At 36.6% G+C, this 17,354-nt stretch overlaps 1 protein-coding gene across 7 annotated transcripts; it reads right to left on the bottom strand.

Annotated features, from left to right (window-relative positions):
• Positions 1-7,795: 7,795 nt before the first annotated feature.
• LOC104899197 (glutathione gamma-glutamylcysteinyltransferase 3) lies at positions 7,796-16,791 on the bottom strand. 7 transcript variants are annotated; one of them, XR_002040464.3, is made up of 9 exons: positions 16,461-16,791; positions 14,454-14,610; positions 13,757-13,995; positions 12,760-12,923; positions 11,825-11,876; positions 11,260-11,487; positions 10,664-11,173; positions 9,391-9,527; positions 7,796-8,067 (listed from the first exon to the last, which is right to left on the bottom strand). XR_002040464.3 is itself a non-coding variant. In XM_010686344.4 (8 exons), exons 1-8 carry the CDS (start codon positions 16,536-16,538, stop codon positions 8,005-8,007), a joined length of 1,491 nt encoding a protein of 496 aa, XP_010684646.1. In that variant the 5' UTR covers positions 16,539-16,788; the 3' UTR covers positions 7,796-8,004. The 7 variants fall into 7 exon arrangements, 5 of the variants coding, with proteins under 5 accessions (XP_010684646.1, XP_019106413.1, XP_057252155.1 ...); XR_008970177.1 differs by lacking the exon at positions 7,796-8,067 and adding an exon at positions 8,416-9,309; XM_010686344.4 differs by lacking the exon at positions 9,391-9,527 and having other exon boundaries at positions 16,461-16,788.
• Between the last annotated feature and the right edge of the window lie 563 nt (positions 16,792-17,354).

The following is a 17,354-nucleotide window of genomic DNA, read 5'->3' as shown; positions in this document are numbered from 1 at the left end:
TGTAACCAGACTCATTGAAGCCTTTACAACTTTTCAATGCACTAACTTCATTTCATCCTCTTTGTAAGTTTTGTGCCACGATGCATAAACGTGCCTTGCATAATGCCTATTATCTGCCTTAGGCAGAACTGTGGCAACAACATTAATAATTGACTACACACCACAAAAAAATAAGGAAAATGAAATGTATTAATAATGGAATTTATACCATAAAAAATTAAATTTGAAAATGAAGGAAGAATTATAGAGTATACCTGGTGTTCATCGGAAACAACTCCCATGTCAACACCCTCTCCTAGATCCAAGCTTCTCTGAAGTTTTTCGAGGAACCATTCCCAACTCAGGTTGTTTTCACCCTCCACAATGGCCCAAGCTATGGGGTAAATCTGGTCATTGCCATCTCTACCTACTGCTGACATCAACTGACCTCCTAGAATTGTCTTCAAAAAACAAGCATCCACAACAATGAATTTTCAACACTCTCCTTCCAACCCTTCTTGATCCCCTCGAACAGATGTATAACCTCTGGAAAATAGGTGGGGAAGTCTGCTTCTTAGGGTATGTCATTATCTCCTAGTCGGGTTAGATTTTTCTCAAAGCTTGTAAATACCTCCCAACCTTCCTGTAATGCTCCTGCATAGAACCATGAAGCAACTTGTGTGCATTGTACTTCACTCTATATGCAAAGTCCCTCTAGATGCATACCTTATAAGCTCTCCTAACAATTTTTATCACTTCCTTAGCACGCCAATGAGGCATGGCTTTAAAAACCTCCAAAAACTGTTGTGCTAACCATTATTTGGACTTCAATTGCCTCAATATCCTCATGGTTCTGTTACACCTATGCTCATCTGACACACTCTTCACCACAAATGTTCCTCTTCTGCTATCCCAAGATGCATACAACTTAAACGGGCAACCTTTATTGCACACTACACTAAGCCTTTGCTGCCTATTTTTGTTACTAGTGGCAAAACTTAAGTTCCTGCCCTGTAAAATAGAATAGCTAGCTACTGCATTTTTTAAGTGAGCCATAGTTGTGAATATTTTCCCAACCCTCCAATTGAACACACTGAAATCAGTATGCTCATTGACCAACTCACCCTTCTTTGCTCTCTTTGCAGCTAAACTATCTTGCCCCTCCTCCTCACTTCCCGGAGGTGTTTGCATCTCATCCTCTGAATCCTCATATTCTGAAAGGTTCTCATTGTTGTTTCTAACTGGTTGTTCACCCTCCCTCTCTGTATTTGTTGGATGTGCACCTAGCCTACCCTAAGTTGCTTCCTCTGTAACTGTCTTGCCATCTCCAACAACCTAGCATTACAACCCTTCACCTTATCTCTAGCCTCCAAATATTCTTCATCACTTTTATCAACTTCCTCATTCACCCCATCTTCAAATTGAGCCTCAAACTACTCATCACTCCCTATTGGATCTTCCTCACCAGCTTCAAGCTCTTGCTCACCATCTACTGGATCTTCCTCACCAACTTCAAACTCTTCCTCTAGATCTGTTTCATCCCCATCTCGCTCAATACCTTCATACCCTTCATCCCCATTTTGAACATATTCCCCATCCCCTTTAGGTTCCTCGTCTGATGAAAACTCATCTTCAATTATAATATCACTAAAATTTCCATCTCCATCACCCCTGGGATCATACCATTCATAGTCATCTGGGACAGGGGTTACTATGACATTGGGGTTCTTTCTTGATGCTTGCTTAGGATTGTTTGGTTGGGGTGTTTTAATTAGTGTAGGTTCAGTAATACGTTATTGTGTAGAGTATTTTGTTTCTGCTTCCTTTTGGTAAATGAATGGGTGAGGGGAAAGTCCAACGGGTGTGGGTTATTGTGTATTGAATTGGGAATTAGATTCCTTATCTGATGTGGCAGGAGAGGTGGCAATTTTACCACTGCAACATGGGCTAACTCTAGTGGGAGTCAAAGGTTTTTTCTGTGGACCCTTCCTAGGAATGAGTTTTTAAGGATGACTCAAAGGATGTTGGATTTTAGTTGTTTCTGATTTGTTGGTTGGGATTGTGTATTGTGTGCTTGGTTCCTCCAAAGGTAATGATATTACCTCAGGGTCATCAATATCATGTACAACATATAACTTTACAACCCTATTCTTCACAACAATGTCAGTTAACTCCATCACCTCATTATCTATGTACACCTTCCTCAAACCCTCACCTAATGACTTTCCTGGAACCAAGTAGATACACTATTGATTTTTTTTGTGAGTACTACATTTCTTTGCCAACTCCTCTAGCCAAAACCAACACAACTCATCCAGATCCACACCAAAAGTTCTACCCTCCTTCATTTTCCTAAACAACCCACTATACCAGAATTTCAAAGTAACACCCATAACAGCAACTAACCTAACAATTGCAATTAAGAAAAAAGGGTTATACATGCAAGAAAATTTTAAAAATTTGCACAAAAATAATTCATCACAACATTGCAATTAACATCAAATTTTTATGCTTTCTTCCAGAAAACTAAAAGATATATGTAATTAAGATACATAAAAGCCTAAACTAAGTTAAAATTTCAAAAAAAAAAAAAAAAGATTTTGCAGTTTCATAATTACTTACTTGTGTAGATGAGACCTTGGGAGAATCCAAGTTTTTCTGGGCATGCACCTCCAATAATTGTAAATTAACCAAAATTCGGAAAAAAAACAGAGAGAAAGATGAAAACTTGGAAGACTATAAGGACGTTTTGGAGAAAGGAAAAATAAGTAAGTAAGGAAGGAAGGAAGGAAGGAGAAGGAATGAAGCAGATGGTGGTTGGCATTAAATGACTTTAGGAAGAAAAATGGTGAGTCATCACCTTTTCATCTGGTAAACTGTAATAAGGCCTGTTTTTAAAAAATATCCCACAAAGGTGGGATTATTCTCAATTTTTTAAAAGGTAGGACAATTTTGGAGAGGTCGGGCAAATGTGGGATTATTTCCATCAAAAAATCCTTATCAAAAATAAGAGAAATAAAAGCAAATCACACAAGTTTGTGACGCATACTCTTGTCATTTTGTCACTTTCTTTTTTCTATTTAAGGTATGTGTCACTTATTTTGAAACGTTCTAAAATAGTAAGTGTTTCACTTATTATGAAACGAAAGAAGTATATAAAAGGTAGGTATTCTAATAAAATTCTTCATAAAAGTGGTATAGGGGTGTTAATGAGCTAAGGTGGCTCGCAAACTGTTCGAGCTCGGCTCGGTCAAAGCTCGGTTCGAGAGGGCTTGACCCGAGGTCGAGATCGGCTCGTGACTTTAGCAAGCCGAGCCTAAGCCTAGTAGAGTTCGGCTCGAAAGTTTGCAAACATGTTCGTAAAATATTTTAGATAGGCTTTATGTAAAAAAGTATTGTCCCACATCGATAGAAAAAGTAAACACCAACCTTGTTTTACCTATATAATATTATTTCCTTTTAAGTTAATTATAATTCTTGTTTGATTTGTCGTATTTTATAATGTCGGACAATCATTAAATATGCGACGCCTAAAAACTTGGATTAGCATAAAATTAATTCTTTTACCATATATAATTTCATCACTTTCTTTCTACTCATATTGGGAATCGAGGAACAATGGAAGCAAACTTTCATAATTAAATTTGCAAATATTTAGTGATTGTCCATCACTTACAGGCTGCAGCCATCAAACATTTACATAATATAATTCCATCACTTATTGCCATCAATCATTACATGCATACAATGGATCAGTGTTTCTAAATTATAGTTAAGGTTTATAAGTCCCACGCACCGGTGAAGCAAAAAGCAAAACTTCAAATCTCCAAATATAAAAGGCGCATGATATGGAAAACAAATGCACGCATCTCTTCTTGGTGCTCGATGTATTCATTTGTTGGGATTTTGAAAGTCCCACACTGGGGAGGAAGTAAGAGTAATAAGGGACCTCTTGTATTATATGGGCATGTATAGATAGGAGTAAAATGTATGATTGTTGGGCTTCCCATATTTAATGAAATTAGCCTGATATCCATACTTATAAAGAGTTTTGTATCTAAAGTCTTGGTTAATGTTAAGCTGAATTTTCTTTCAATTTTTTTAAAAATTTTGATTTCACGAGCCAAGCCTGGTTTTGTTCATTTCGAGCTCAAGCTGAGCCTAAAATTTTGAGGCTCGACGAGCTTTGAGTTCTACCTCATTCATTCTCGAGCCGAGTCGAACCTAGGTATGTTCAGTCTCGGTTCGGCTCGTTAACACCCCTAAGGTGGTTATTGACAATTTAACCTTATACTCCCTCCGTTTCCTAAAGATCTTCCCACTTACTGTTCCTACAGATACCAAGGAAAATCAAGTTGTGTGGGGCATGGTGTGAGTAAAGTAGGAGAGAAAGGGTTAAGATAAATAAACAAATAAAAAGGGGCTAAAGTAGGAGAGAGAAAGGGAGTAAAATTGAATTAATAATGTAATGGTGGATAGTGACATGAGAGGGTAAATAGGGAAATTTGTTTTGCCAAATAAGGAATAAAGCAAAAGAGGGAAGATCTTTTGGAAACACCCTTAAACGGAAAGAGGGAAGATCTTTAGGAAACGGAGGGAGTAGTATCTATGATTGATGCCACATAACTCCTGATTAATGAAGGCATTTGTTACTTTTTCAAGTAATGTTACTTTATAAAAGCTAAAAGTACAAATGAAACATGTGTTGTACTCAAAGTAGTATGTGCTTTTAATACCAATAAACACAAGCTTGTTTAGGCCACTCATCGTGGGAGGTCAAAATGACCTCTCACAAGGACACGCTTGACATTTTCCGCAAAAAGACAAAAAACAAACGCTGGACTTTTATACCAGAGTTTAGTAAAATTGGTACCAATACCAAAATAACTCTTTTTTTTTTGACAACAAGAGCATACATTAGCATAAAAAACCATTACATTATAAGTAAGCCCTTTTTTTATCTCCTATAGCTAAGTTATGGGCTTCATTTATTTTAAGACACCTAATACATGAACTCATGACATTATCCTTAGAATTACTACTAGCAGAGTCAATACAAGAACTTGAGACAATATTACCATATGACTCGATGCTAGCACTACAAGCAACACTACCAATACAAGAACTTGAAGCAGATTTTTTCCTTGAGCTTTGGGCAGTATCAGCACTATAACCAACTTTCCTCTTCATTCCGACACATAATCTGACATTCCGATCAAAATGAGGAAGGAAATAAGGTTTTTTCTTGCGACAGGGCTTAAGAACTCGCAGGGACTTCGCTCTTCGAAGTTGGGATTACCTTTCTATTGCTACATTTCTGAGGCATCTACGATGATTTTCCTTGGAGGTTGATGCGGTAAATCCACTAATTGGAATACTGAATAAATCAACCGACCTCTTCTGAACCATATTACTTGCATCTTCCTCCATAATGCCACTTCCAGAGTTAGACTCCATACTTTCTAGCATCAAATCATCATTTTCATGGTGAGGCACAATACAATCAATGACTTCATCCACTTCGTTACAAACATTATGCTTAAACATATGAACTGAAGATTGTTGTATCACCCGACTGTTCTGCATTTTGGTTTCCCCATTAGCGCCTTCTTTTACCAAATGAGAAAAACGGACCTTCATGGATGTCCCGTGTATTTGGATTGAACAATTGAATTGATTTTCCTTTCTTCAACGTTTGAATATCATGGTTTGACATACATAATGAGGAGGCCGACCTTTTTCGGTTAATAAACCGATATTTAGGCTCCGGATTTGATTTTTAATGTGAGGATTGCTCACACCCTCTTCCATACACTGCATTTTATCAACTTTGGCCTCACATGTTACATGATCCTTACCCTCTTTGTGATCTAGTGGGTTTAAAACCTCACTACCTACACCATCTATTTCTTTTGTTGAACATTCCCCCTGTTCACCTTCATGACAATATTTTTTCATCTTTTTCCTTAGTGGTAGTGGTTCCACGCCTAATCCAATTGGATAATCAGCCAATTCCTCTCCTTGGAACTTTCCTTTACTCCCATACGTCACTTGCACCTCCTGTAATCCATGTTTTGATGAACATAGAGCTTCCTCCAAACTAGTACACTCTGTGCTTATGTCCCTATTCTTTGACTCCAACTCCTTGGCCAACGAAAAATCCTCAAGAGCCTTCTCCAAATAGCCAGTTTCCTTATACGCTAATCCTCTTCTAAACAATGCCTTCACATTCTTCTTATCAACCCCCAAGATCAATGAGCACACCTCAATAACCTTAGTGAGCTTACTTAATTTTAACCTACAAACTGCAAGATTCAAATGCAAAGGAATAACCAGATCCTTAAATGGTGGAACACCATTATACAAACTAAAATCCTCACAAATTGCGGTGATGCCAACAAATAATAACCTGATAGCTTTCCCATACTTATCAAAAGCACTGCTAAAGTCCTTTATCTTGAATAGATGATTTCCTTACTCTTTCAAAGATGACACGAAAGGAAGTACTTCCTCAGGAGCTGAAAAATTCTCAAACATTTCCTCAATATCTTTATCCTCATACTTTAAAACAGATAGATGGTATTGAATAATAATAACAGAAAAAGCACAAGAACCACCCATATCCTCAATCACAACCATAATTAAGCAATAACACAACTGGCAAATAAGAAAAACAACCCAACATATAACAAAAACTACTAAAAATAGATGCCAAACCAGATCGTCAGTCACAACTAAAAACCCCACAACAAGCACAAAAGAAGAAAAGAGAAGAGAGGGGACTGAACCACAAACCAGATCAGTAGTACAGAAGATCGAAGGAAGCTAACGTTTAGTCGCCTAGCTCGATGAGGGAGACCAAATCAGTAGTACAGAAGACCCGAACTTAACCCCTAAAACCGAGTAAAAGAAGAGAAAAAAAGGAATTTAATAAAGTTTAGACAATCAGGGACTCGCTAGCGACCGGTAGGGACAAGGCCGCCGCCGAGCAGTAGCAAGTTTAGCGGGACAGAATTATACTATGAGGGTTTGAGAATAAAGCTCTATATTATAAAATAACTCTTATTGTAGTATCTAGTGTAGTGAACTTTGGTATCAACTTTGAGTTTTGGTACCAATTACACTTACTTTGGCACCAATTATACTTTGATATCAACTTTGAATTTTGGTATCACTAATACCTCCTTTGGTACAGTAATTTGGTATCAACTTTAAATTTTGGTACCAACTTTAAATTTTGGTATGTATTGATACCAATTTTATTGAACTTTGGTATAAATTGGTACCAAAGTTCAGCATCTGTTTTTTTTTTTTTTTTGTCTTTTTGTTTGAGAAGTCATTTTGGCCTCTCATGATGAGATGCCGAGTGTTTCTCAATAAACACTGTTCGCTCAAAGACTGCTTTAGGTTCCAAAATCTACAAGGGAGACGATGCAATTTCATGATGCCAGATAAGAAAAATGGAATTCAAAATCATTCCATACGGGATAATTTCCTGTTGCTTCTAAAACAATTACTTTAGAAGTTGCCTAGGCTAACCGTAATATTATTAGAATATGTTGCTCAAACTCCCAAGTAAACATCAGAAAATGATGAAATTGGATTAAGTTGAAATCCAAAAGAGTTGGAGAACAACACTTTCCAAAGCAAATTATTACGTGTTCTTGTCAGTTAACACAGTAGTACGCACCCACTAAATGAGCATGCATCGGTGTGAACGAGCATGGCAGGCAAGGCCGCCCCGCAAAACCAGCATGAGAGGCACTCATCAGCTAGAGAACATAGAGAGCTGGGGTAAGCTGCTAAACTACTCTCGTAAGCATGAAGAAAATTTTATAACAGCAACTCAAAAGTTTGTCCAAGTTACAAGATATGACATGGCTTTCATGTCTTAATTCCTGCAGCTCAATATGTGCATAGATCTCAGTAACTTGAAAACTTAAGCCAATCTCACTTTTTCTAGCAAAGCTAACGCTGCTTTAGATGGTTAGTCCGTACAGAAACACCGGTTCACCACTAAGTGTATCATTTCGAAGAACAACAGACATCAGCGACAAGAAAATGCAACTGTTTCCGCAAATGTAGTATCTGCAACAAAACACACACAAGCACATTGTTGAGGCTGCTCAAGTAGATCTTCGAAAGAACATAAATCAGCAAGGTTCGGAAAATCTAACATTCAATTTGTAATTTCAAGTTAAAGCCAAGCACTTTATGGAAGGAATTAAGAGGTCGACGATGTAGATGGATCAGCTTATATCAAGAATTATCACAGTTGAAGTCATGAAATTGTCAAATAAATAATCAGTCTAAAATTAATATAGTATGAGTGTGCCTAGACTATAGATGTGTTACTTGGACATAAGTATCTCCAACTCCGAAGCATTAGAAGAAACAAGAAATTTACACGATTTTGCAAAAAAGGAGAGAGGGAGGGAATGCAGAATGTTCAGCTTAGATGCAAATTTTACTTTTTTGTTTTCATTAAGTAATGAAAGGTTTGCTCATGAAAGACAAGAGTGTGTAGTTACTAAAATCAGGGAGAAGGTATCCGTTTAAAATTAATTATAGCCTATATGTGTTGTTTGGTATTTTTAATCGATCCCTTAAAATCCATAGCTCCAAACTAGAAATGAAAACAGTCCCAAGTCCAATCCAAGTCCAAACCAACAAAGGAAAATAATCGATCTAAATAAGATGGAGATAGATCTTATGCAAAGCCCGATCCAAATCCGACCTGAATCTCATTACTACTATCACCTCCTCAGCTTGTAGATTATCATAACATTACAATATATGGGGGAATTATGTATGCGTTATAAAAAAAAGTACAAATATTATAATTGTGCTGATCAAACACTAATTTTGTGATCTTAAGTGATAGCATAATCCGAGTCTGACTCATTGGCCCGATTCGAGGGAAGAAAAATCCGATCCTATATCTGAATCTGGAATACAGATGACTCATATATAGAATTTGGTAAACCCAATCTGACCCATTGCCATTGTCCCTTTAACCCCTCCAAACTCCTCCACCGTACTCATGATTACAAAAAAAAATCCACACCCACAAGGCCACAACCTCCATCATCTCCACCAACATAACCACACTTATCACCACCTATGTAGCACGGGTACTTCTTTTAGGTCATGTACTCGTACCCGTACCCATGCCCGATACGAGACGTATCCTCTATGGGTACGCGTACCCATTCCTAAAATTTCAAAATCTTGTCATTTTCCGTCCCCGTACCCAATTCCGTACCCGTTCCCGTATCCGTCTATGCAACCTAGATCACCACCAACACCCCTGGACTTACAAATTACTCCCTGTCCACACCAAAAAATCATATTATAACAGCCAAACAAATGTAATCAAGTACATGTTATCCTATGGGTTTGATATCCAACCTTGGAAACAATTGTCAAACCAAACAGGGCCAAAAGTCTTGTAAATTAGCTTATGGTCATCCGTTTCTTGATGCTGTTTGCCTTTTATCTCTCAAGAAGAAACTTCACTTACAATGCATACTTCCTTCAGCATATTCCTTCTCCAGAACATACAAAAGAAAATTTCTTTGAGAAAGTATCAAATAATAGATACCCTGAGCCATAATCAGAGCCCAAAAAAGAGTTGATAATTAAACTTGTGATATCAAGATGTGCTCTTACAGTACAAACTCTATCTACAGTTTACAAAAATACCAAAATGCCCCCACAAAGTGTTTGTAGACTATGGCCTAGTACAGTCGGTGACTGAGACTTGAGAGCCTAAGACAAGGTTTTGTTTCAAAATGTCCTTCCACCATTTTAACATAAAATTGCTGTCAAAAATCCCAGTGTGTCATCGCATTCAATGTAAATAATCCCAACACCCACATCCCTTTTCCCACTTACGAATTGTTTGTCTTTTCAAGACACTAGTGAAAGGTTCCTGCTGAATTTGGATTTAAAAAAGTACTTCACAAGCATGTTCTAACTTCTTAGTATGTGTGCATAAAGCTAAAAGACAAACACACCCTCCGTCCCAGAAGGGTTTACACACTTCCTTTTCATCACCCTCGATATAAATTTACACACTTCTAAATTTGGGAACAACTCATCATATTAACCCTCTCCTCTTTCACTACCAAAAGGTTAGGAGCCCACGTTATCTCTCATTCAATTAAATAGTGTTCCATATCTCATATAACATGAACTTTTTATGCAAAAATTGCTATCTCACTATCTCCTATCATGTCTACCTTTTTTTTTATTAAGATAGCATTTGATAATCAAACACTAAGTTATCTTTAAAAGATCTGAGTCATGGTATATGGATAAACTATAATGGGGGGAAAGTAGTGATATGAAAAAGGAGTAACTTATTTTTATGTCACACCTCTCACTATTTATCCTTCCATTCACTAAAATAAGGACAATCTAATCCCTTTCCTAAAACCCTTTCCTTGTGCTCAAGGCTAAACCAACACAAAATCAGAATGGAGGAATATAGCATGACATTAGGAATTCCCATTTTACTAGCAATATAGACCACAAGAACTGATTCTTATGTGTTTGCCAAGATTCCTGAAATTATACACCAACTCTACACTCCTTTCACTGCAATGAACCGTCACAAGTTCCAGCTTACGTAAAGTTTAAAGTAAAATATAGTGCATCTATCTTGCAAGATTGTGATTACCTCCTGTTGGAGTAAGTCGGGGAGATTCTCCAGTGAAATTACACCATAAAAATCTTCTTGCAGCTTTGCATCTTTCAGACAGGACCATGTACCAGGAGGCAGAGCCAATATTAATACAGTTAGACCATCAACCACAGACGGATGTTCCTTATTAGAACTATTTGAGCCACACTCACACGGACTACCAGACTTCCTTTGACAGCTTGGAACTAACATCTCTGCTCCATACTCAGAATCTGCCAGAGTCATTTTGCCAGAAATTACCGTGACAGACTCAACATTGTCAGAGTCTGAGGATCTCACTTGTGTTGTTTTAAAGCAAATTGCATGGCAAGAGCCAACCTTGCCACAAATAAGTTGAGCACCTTGACAGCATACTTCAGAAGCAATTTTTTCTAAAGAATCATGACCATTCAATATTGCATTGCGCATGCAAGATGCTCTCGATGAAACCCATCTGGTTATGCGTTTGAAGAGTTCAGTCTCTCGTACTTGCTTTAACACCTCTTCCTGAAACCAGAATATGAATGTTGAAGAGCAGCAAAAGACTATGGAAGGGGTGAAACAAGGGCAAAGATAGATACAAAATATCCAACCTTGGTAACCAACCTTCCCCTTTCCTCTTCACTGACAAGTATACTCCCATTATCCTGTTTTCGAACTTCAGCAACCCAATTGATAAAATAACTCAGATTTGCAGGAGCAGATGTAACAATAACAGATAGCATATCCTCAATGTTATGAATTTCTTCACAAGATAAAAGTTGTGGTAGCTTTTTACTCAAGTACTTGGCAGTAGTGTCCCAGCCATCATGACGACAACTCTGCAAAGATCTAAGTTAATCAGCTCTTCCAGTACCCTGACAGACCAATTAAATACCAAAAAGAAATAGACTAGCAGATAGCAGAGACTTGAGAGAATTTATGATATTTTGTCATATTAAAAACTATAGTCATCGGAAAGAACATGATTTCTCTACACGAAAAAGAAAGAGAAGCCAATAAATCTGCTGTTAACTTGTTATGGATGTGTTACAAAGGAGCTCAGGTTGAAATATCAACATAATTTGCACAGTTCATTGATTATATTGCAAACAGGCAGGAAAAGTATTAAACATTTCAAGAAAAAATTAGGGACTAAAAAGACAAGAAACCAAATACCAGAGTATAAAGAATTGATGATGCCCTCTGGAGACTTGATAAAAGCATGAACCTGACAACAGTGCAATTTCATGTTTGTAAAGATCAAAATTCTTATATGAAGCAAGAGCAATTTAAACTTAAAAATGGTGATGAAATGTCTCAACATGAAAGAGAGCACTCCTCCTTATTTCACTCTTTTTTTCCCTTTATTGTTTTTTTTCAAGCTTGGTATGAAACCTGGAGGAGCAGGGTTGGCTGAAAAGGCAGAACATGAACAACAGAAGAAGGTACTAGAACATAGAGGTGGATCACATCAAGATGGAAACAAAATGGGAAAGCAAATTCCCCAAGACTGTCTTAAAAATCCAAGGGCGATTTAAAACATAAATAAATTTCCCATTTCAATGAAGCAAGCTCAAGAGTATTATTCTAATTCCGCTTCTGTACAGCCCTTGTAGAGTTGTAGGTATAGAATCCACTACAAAAGTATATTACCCAGTTTTCCATTGAGAATAACTTCAAACATGCAATTAAATTAGATAATACATCTCCACAAATGATGAGATGAGCCAGCAGACTCAAGAAAATATTTTGGAACAAGAAAATCTTGCAACTGATCAACAAGGAGGCAAGCCAAAAAGTAATTTCCAGGGTGACTGCATATGAACAGCAATGAAAATTCATAGTCTGCCACACATTAATTCTTAATAATAATAAAAAACATCTACAGAAAGCATAGGTTCGAGAGCCAAGTCATTGTTTCCACGAGGATTGTATTTGTGAAGCTATTAGCAGTAGACAATCACAGCATAATGACTTCTTAGTTCTTACAGAATGAGCCAAATCATATAGTGTTCGAGTAAGAATATCCCCCAACGTTGCATTTAACATCAGCAAATAAGAAACTATTTTGCTAAGAACTAATAGAACAAGTACGTGCACTTATGACTTACCCTCGATAAAGTCCAGTAGACTTATCAACTGTGTTCATAGCATCCCATAGAAGTGTGAGAGGTACCCAGTGAGGAGGGTACTTAAATCGAGCAACATCTAAAATAAGAACCATATCCTTCCCGGCATGGTAACCACCAATTGGAGAAAAATGACCACTACCTGTCTGCCAAACAAATCAAACAGTCTTTTAATAGGCTTATTTATTCAGGTATGGGTACTTATATTGAAGTGACAGACACTTCAAGGATCAATTTCTGGACACACTTAATCTCCCGAAAATGGTGCAGGAACACAACATTTGTAGAGCACAATTCTAGCTGCAAGGACCTTTTTGTGTGTGTTTCTTGTTACAAATACCAATATACACGTTGATCAGTTTGCTAGTAAAGTTTGTAAAAACTTATAAGTTATAACTACATTACCACCTTCGCTAAAACAAATTGACATCTTTGATCATGGGAAGTCCCAAAAAGAAGTTGGAATTCCCTATTTGTAAGTGTTTCCTCTACCGTTTCCGTAAAGTTAGCCTCACACTCACCAGTCACCACCCATCCACTTTTCTCTCTACTATTTTGCTATTCTTCGCAAAAAGTAGATGTTAGCTAATTTAGGGACAGAGACACGTAATGAGTAATTTCAAGTGAAAATCTGGCATTTTTCGTCAATTTCAGGTACAATTGGAGGTTTGTAACTGGATAGTAACGTCGAGTGCAAACAAGAATTAGCACATTTCATGATCCCCAAAGTCCTAATTTTGACAACTTCAGAGCAATAAAGGAGTGTTTGGTATGCTTACGCTGCAGCTTACATGGGAAAGCCAAAGAACAATGTAGGAGGTTTAAAATTTGGATATGCCAGCTACTTAAGCAAAAAGACACTACAGTAATTACTTCACTATTTCATATTCAATTACTGTTTATTGTATCTAACAATCAAACCATATTTGACAGATAAACTTTGACTTATGAGCTCCATGGTAAATTAAGCATGGAGTACCTGCTTTAGAAATCCTCTGTGGTATGAGACAATCATGTGACAATTGTCAGAAGAAGTACATGAGATGACACATTTCCTGAAATCGTCCATAGTGCTTTCATTTGTACGGAACGCATCAACTTCTGCTCCATTACAATGAGCCAAGCATTCAACTTTGCTAAATGAGATACCGCTAACCTTAACCTTCTCAAGAGGCTCACAACAATCCAGCATAGAATCATCAAACCATCTCCATGGACCTATTAACATGGAACCTATGTTAGATGCCTACAGCAAGAAAATCCATCTACATTGGAGCATGCTAATATGCTACATGAATAAGTTGCACCAATTGACTTAGAGACTCGAGTTAGTATCAGATATGACAAACTCATCACCATATAGCAATAGAATCAGCGGTGTGAGAAATAAACTTTCCCCTTAGCAGAAAAGAATATCATGTCATATACAGCTCACCAACAATATGCTTTGAGGACAAAACCATAAGTCCTATTGAAAGAGCATGGTCAGCAGAAACCAGTGAACATAATTTATACCTAAACACACTTAGCATCACAAAGAGCTATACAATGTCAAAGGTCAAAAGTCAAAAGAACGACACTTGGAAACCATAAAACTTTATCAAAAAGCAGAAGGAGAATGAATCTAGGGGACTCTTTAAGACTTTAAGCACAATCCTGAAAAATACACAGAGCACCTTTCCACTTTCTTCCAGGGTCAATGGCAAGGGCATTTAAGACCACAGCAAGGGTAGCGAGCCCACAATATGCAGGTTCTGATTGAGTCTGGTAACATGACACCAACTTAAAAAAGCCTTCCATGTTTCCTCTCAAAAGAGCTTCAGAAAAGAGTTTCTGCAATTTTAGACAGCTCACGAAAGACAGAAATGAGAAGAACAGACAAAAATGAAATTATGAGGCGATAAAAGAGATTCCCAGTAGGGAAAGATAACATGTCGCCTTGCCCATGTTATTACTTATTAATTCAACAACAAGGCTATCTTCCAGTAACATACATCACAAAACTCATATACCATCAAAATGCTAAACTCACAATTCACTTGGAACACAGATTAACAGCCTTGAAAAAAAAAAAAATATTTGATACATCAACAGTATGTTAAGCTAGTAGTCACTAGTGTATGATAGTTACTCCGTCAAATTATGAAAGAGTCACTCAAGGTAGGTTGTATATTTTATAATGTAACTAAATTATTGCTCACAGATGGCAGCCCTGTATATTTTCACAAAAATGTAGTTGACGTCACAAAGGGTAAATTTGATTTTAATTAATAGTTGCCAGCAATGCTGAGGTGAAGCCTAACTGTGTAAGAGAAAAAAAACCAAGACTAACACTTTTGAGAATGGAAGAAGTAGTATTCGCTAATCAGAGATTTTAAAACAGGTTCATGTTTAGACACACCTCAAATCATGAATTATACATAAATTCCACTTGTGACAATAAAAAACGGAAGAATCATGGAAAAAAGGAGCGCCAAAGCATATTTAGAGGCTATGTATTACTTATCAGAATAATGAACTTCAATTCAAGAAAAATCTCCATAAAAGAACACTACTAAGAAGAAATATTCTACTCCATATATTTAATTACAATGGAAGAAAAACTAAAAATTACATGTAAAACCTTAATTTTAGACTGATGAATATCATACATCGTTCAGAGTCCTAGAGCAGAATTGGTGATTTTCCCTTGATTCTCTATGTAAAATCTTCTACTCTTCTTCTTTATTGTTGTTCTTCTTCTTTCCACACTACCATACTGTCTAATTTCACAACCAAGAGCCTCCTATCCTAACAATAATTTACATGAACTTAACTTGCTTCAAATTGCATAAGTCAAAATAAGCTGAACAAAACCTACCTTAATCTACGAAAACGAGTTTCACACACTAATGGTGCGTGCTTTCAACCTGAATTCTCCTAAACTTATCTGAACTAAACTTATCTCAACTCATCTCTATTATATAAGCCAATGGAGGAGGTGTGGTGTCCTCTTTTGAAGTGACTAAAATACCCTTAATGATCTAATTAATGGAATGAAAAAAATTACAAAAGCAAATCATTTTAAAATTCTCATTCCAACTTGCCATTTAAAACAAGTTTAAAATGGTATATGATCAAATACTTCAATCAAAAATTAAATGGACAAAATATTTATACCTTATAAAAAAATAGTACATAACGTGCACATGAAAAGTCTGAACATTCACTACCTTTGATACTCTTTAATTTAGTTAAACCAACTCATTATTTTTGTTCTTTCTGTTCAATATTCATTCACAAAAAATTAATGTTAACAATCACTCACAACCTTTTTATTTTTTTAAATTAGCGAATTAATATATCTAAATTCATCTAACTGTTGAATTTTTCACATTTAAGTTTAATTATAAATGAAGTACGAATGGAATATCTATAGAATAACAAATTTTGAAATTAACGCACGCATCGCGTGCATATGAAGGCTAGTATGATCTTAACTGAACTTGTCTCAACTCATCTAAACTTATCAAAACTCATTAAATTTTTTTAAGGTAAAGCATTCAAAAAGACAAGTACATAAATGTAACAAAAAAAAAACAATAATGTAGCAATAGAAATCAAGTAAATTACATTGACAGTTCATATAATTTCACAGTTGATAAATCAAGTAAATAAAATTCCGAGGGGAGAGAGAATGGAACCTTGCCTTCCGGAGAAGCAAATTCGATTGCAGGTGGTGAAGGAAGCGCCCTTCTGTAAAATCCAGCCACTGCTGCCATTTTTTTTGGGGGGCCGATTTTTATCAGCAAAAAAAAATGTTCTCACATCCGATTTCGTAGTAGTATAAAAATTGAAGGAACTGAAATTTTGATTTATGTTGTACAGTTTTCAAAAAGGGGAATTTAGGGAGTTTAATTCCTAGTGTAATGTTTAAGGATTTAAGCGCACATAATATGAAAGATCGAGTCATGGTATCCGATACGCATAAAAGTTGTGCGGCAGCAGTTGCTCATATCGGGGGTAATGTTGTCAATAATACCAAACTTCTCTCTCTTTTTTTTACGGGAATACTCTCGTAACAGTACGGTATACGATTATTTATATCCTTGCTTTTTCCTCCACATAAACGTAATATCATTGGACAAATTTAATTCCCATGAGGTAGTGTTTGGAAACTTGTATTTCATTTCAAATAATGAAATTGAAATCTAGAATTTAAAATTTGTATTTCAATTCCTAATTTTTTTTTTTTTTTGAGGGGAAAAGCAAGCTAGTATTAATTCAAAGACAAACTGTCCATAAGTACATAGGACGCCACCTCCCTAGGAGCATGGTTTTCCCATATTTGTTCAGTACCAAAAGGAACTAGCTTAGCTAAGTGATGGGCTACAGAATTCCCGTCACGCAATACATGAGACCAAATGATAGAGGAGAAAGAAGTACAAGAAGAGAGAATGTTGTGTAAGATGGCATCCAAGTCCGAAAGATAAATAGCACTCTTTGAGAGACGATTGACAATTACTTGACTGTCGGATTCCAGTATAATGTCTTTCCACCCATAACGCTTCCCTAATCGAACCCCCAGATCAAGCGCT

Source organism: Beta vulgaris, chromosome 7, assembly GCF_026745355.1.
Source record: "Beta vulgaris subsp. vulgaris cultivar EL10 chromosome 7, EL10.2, whole genome shotgun sequence".
Classification (NCBI taxonomy): domain Eukaryota; kingdom Viridiplantae; phylum Streptophyta; class Magnoliopsida; order Caryophyllales; family Amaranthaceae; genus Beta; species Beta vulgaris.
This window is presented reverse-complemented; position numbering and strand designations above follow the sequence as displayed.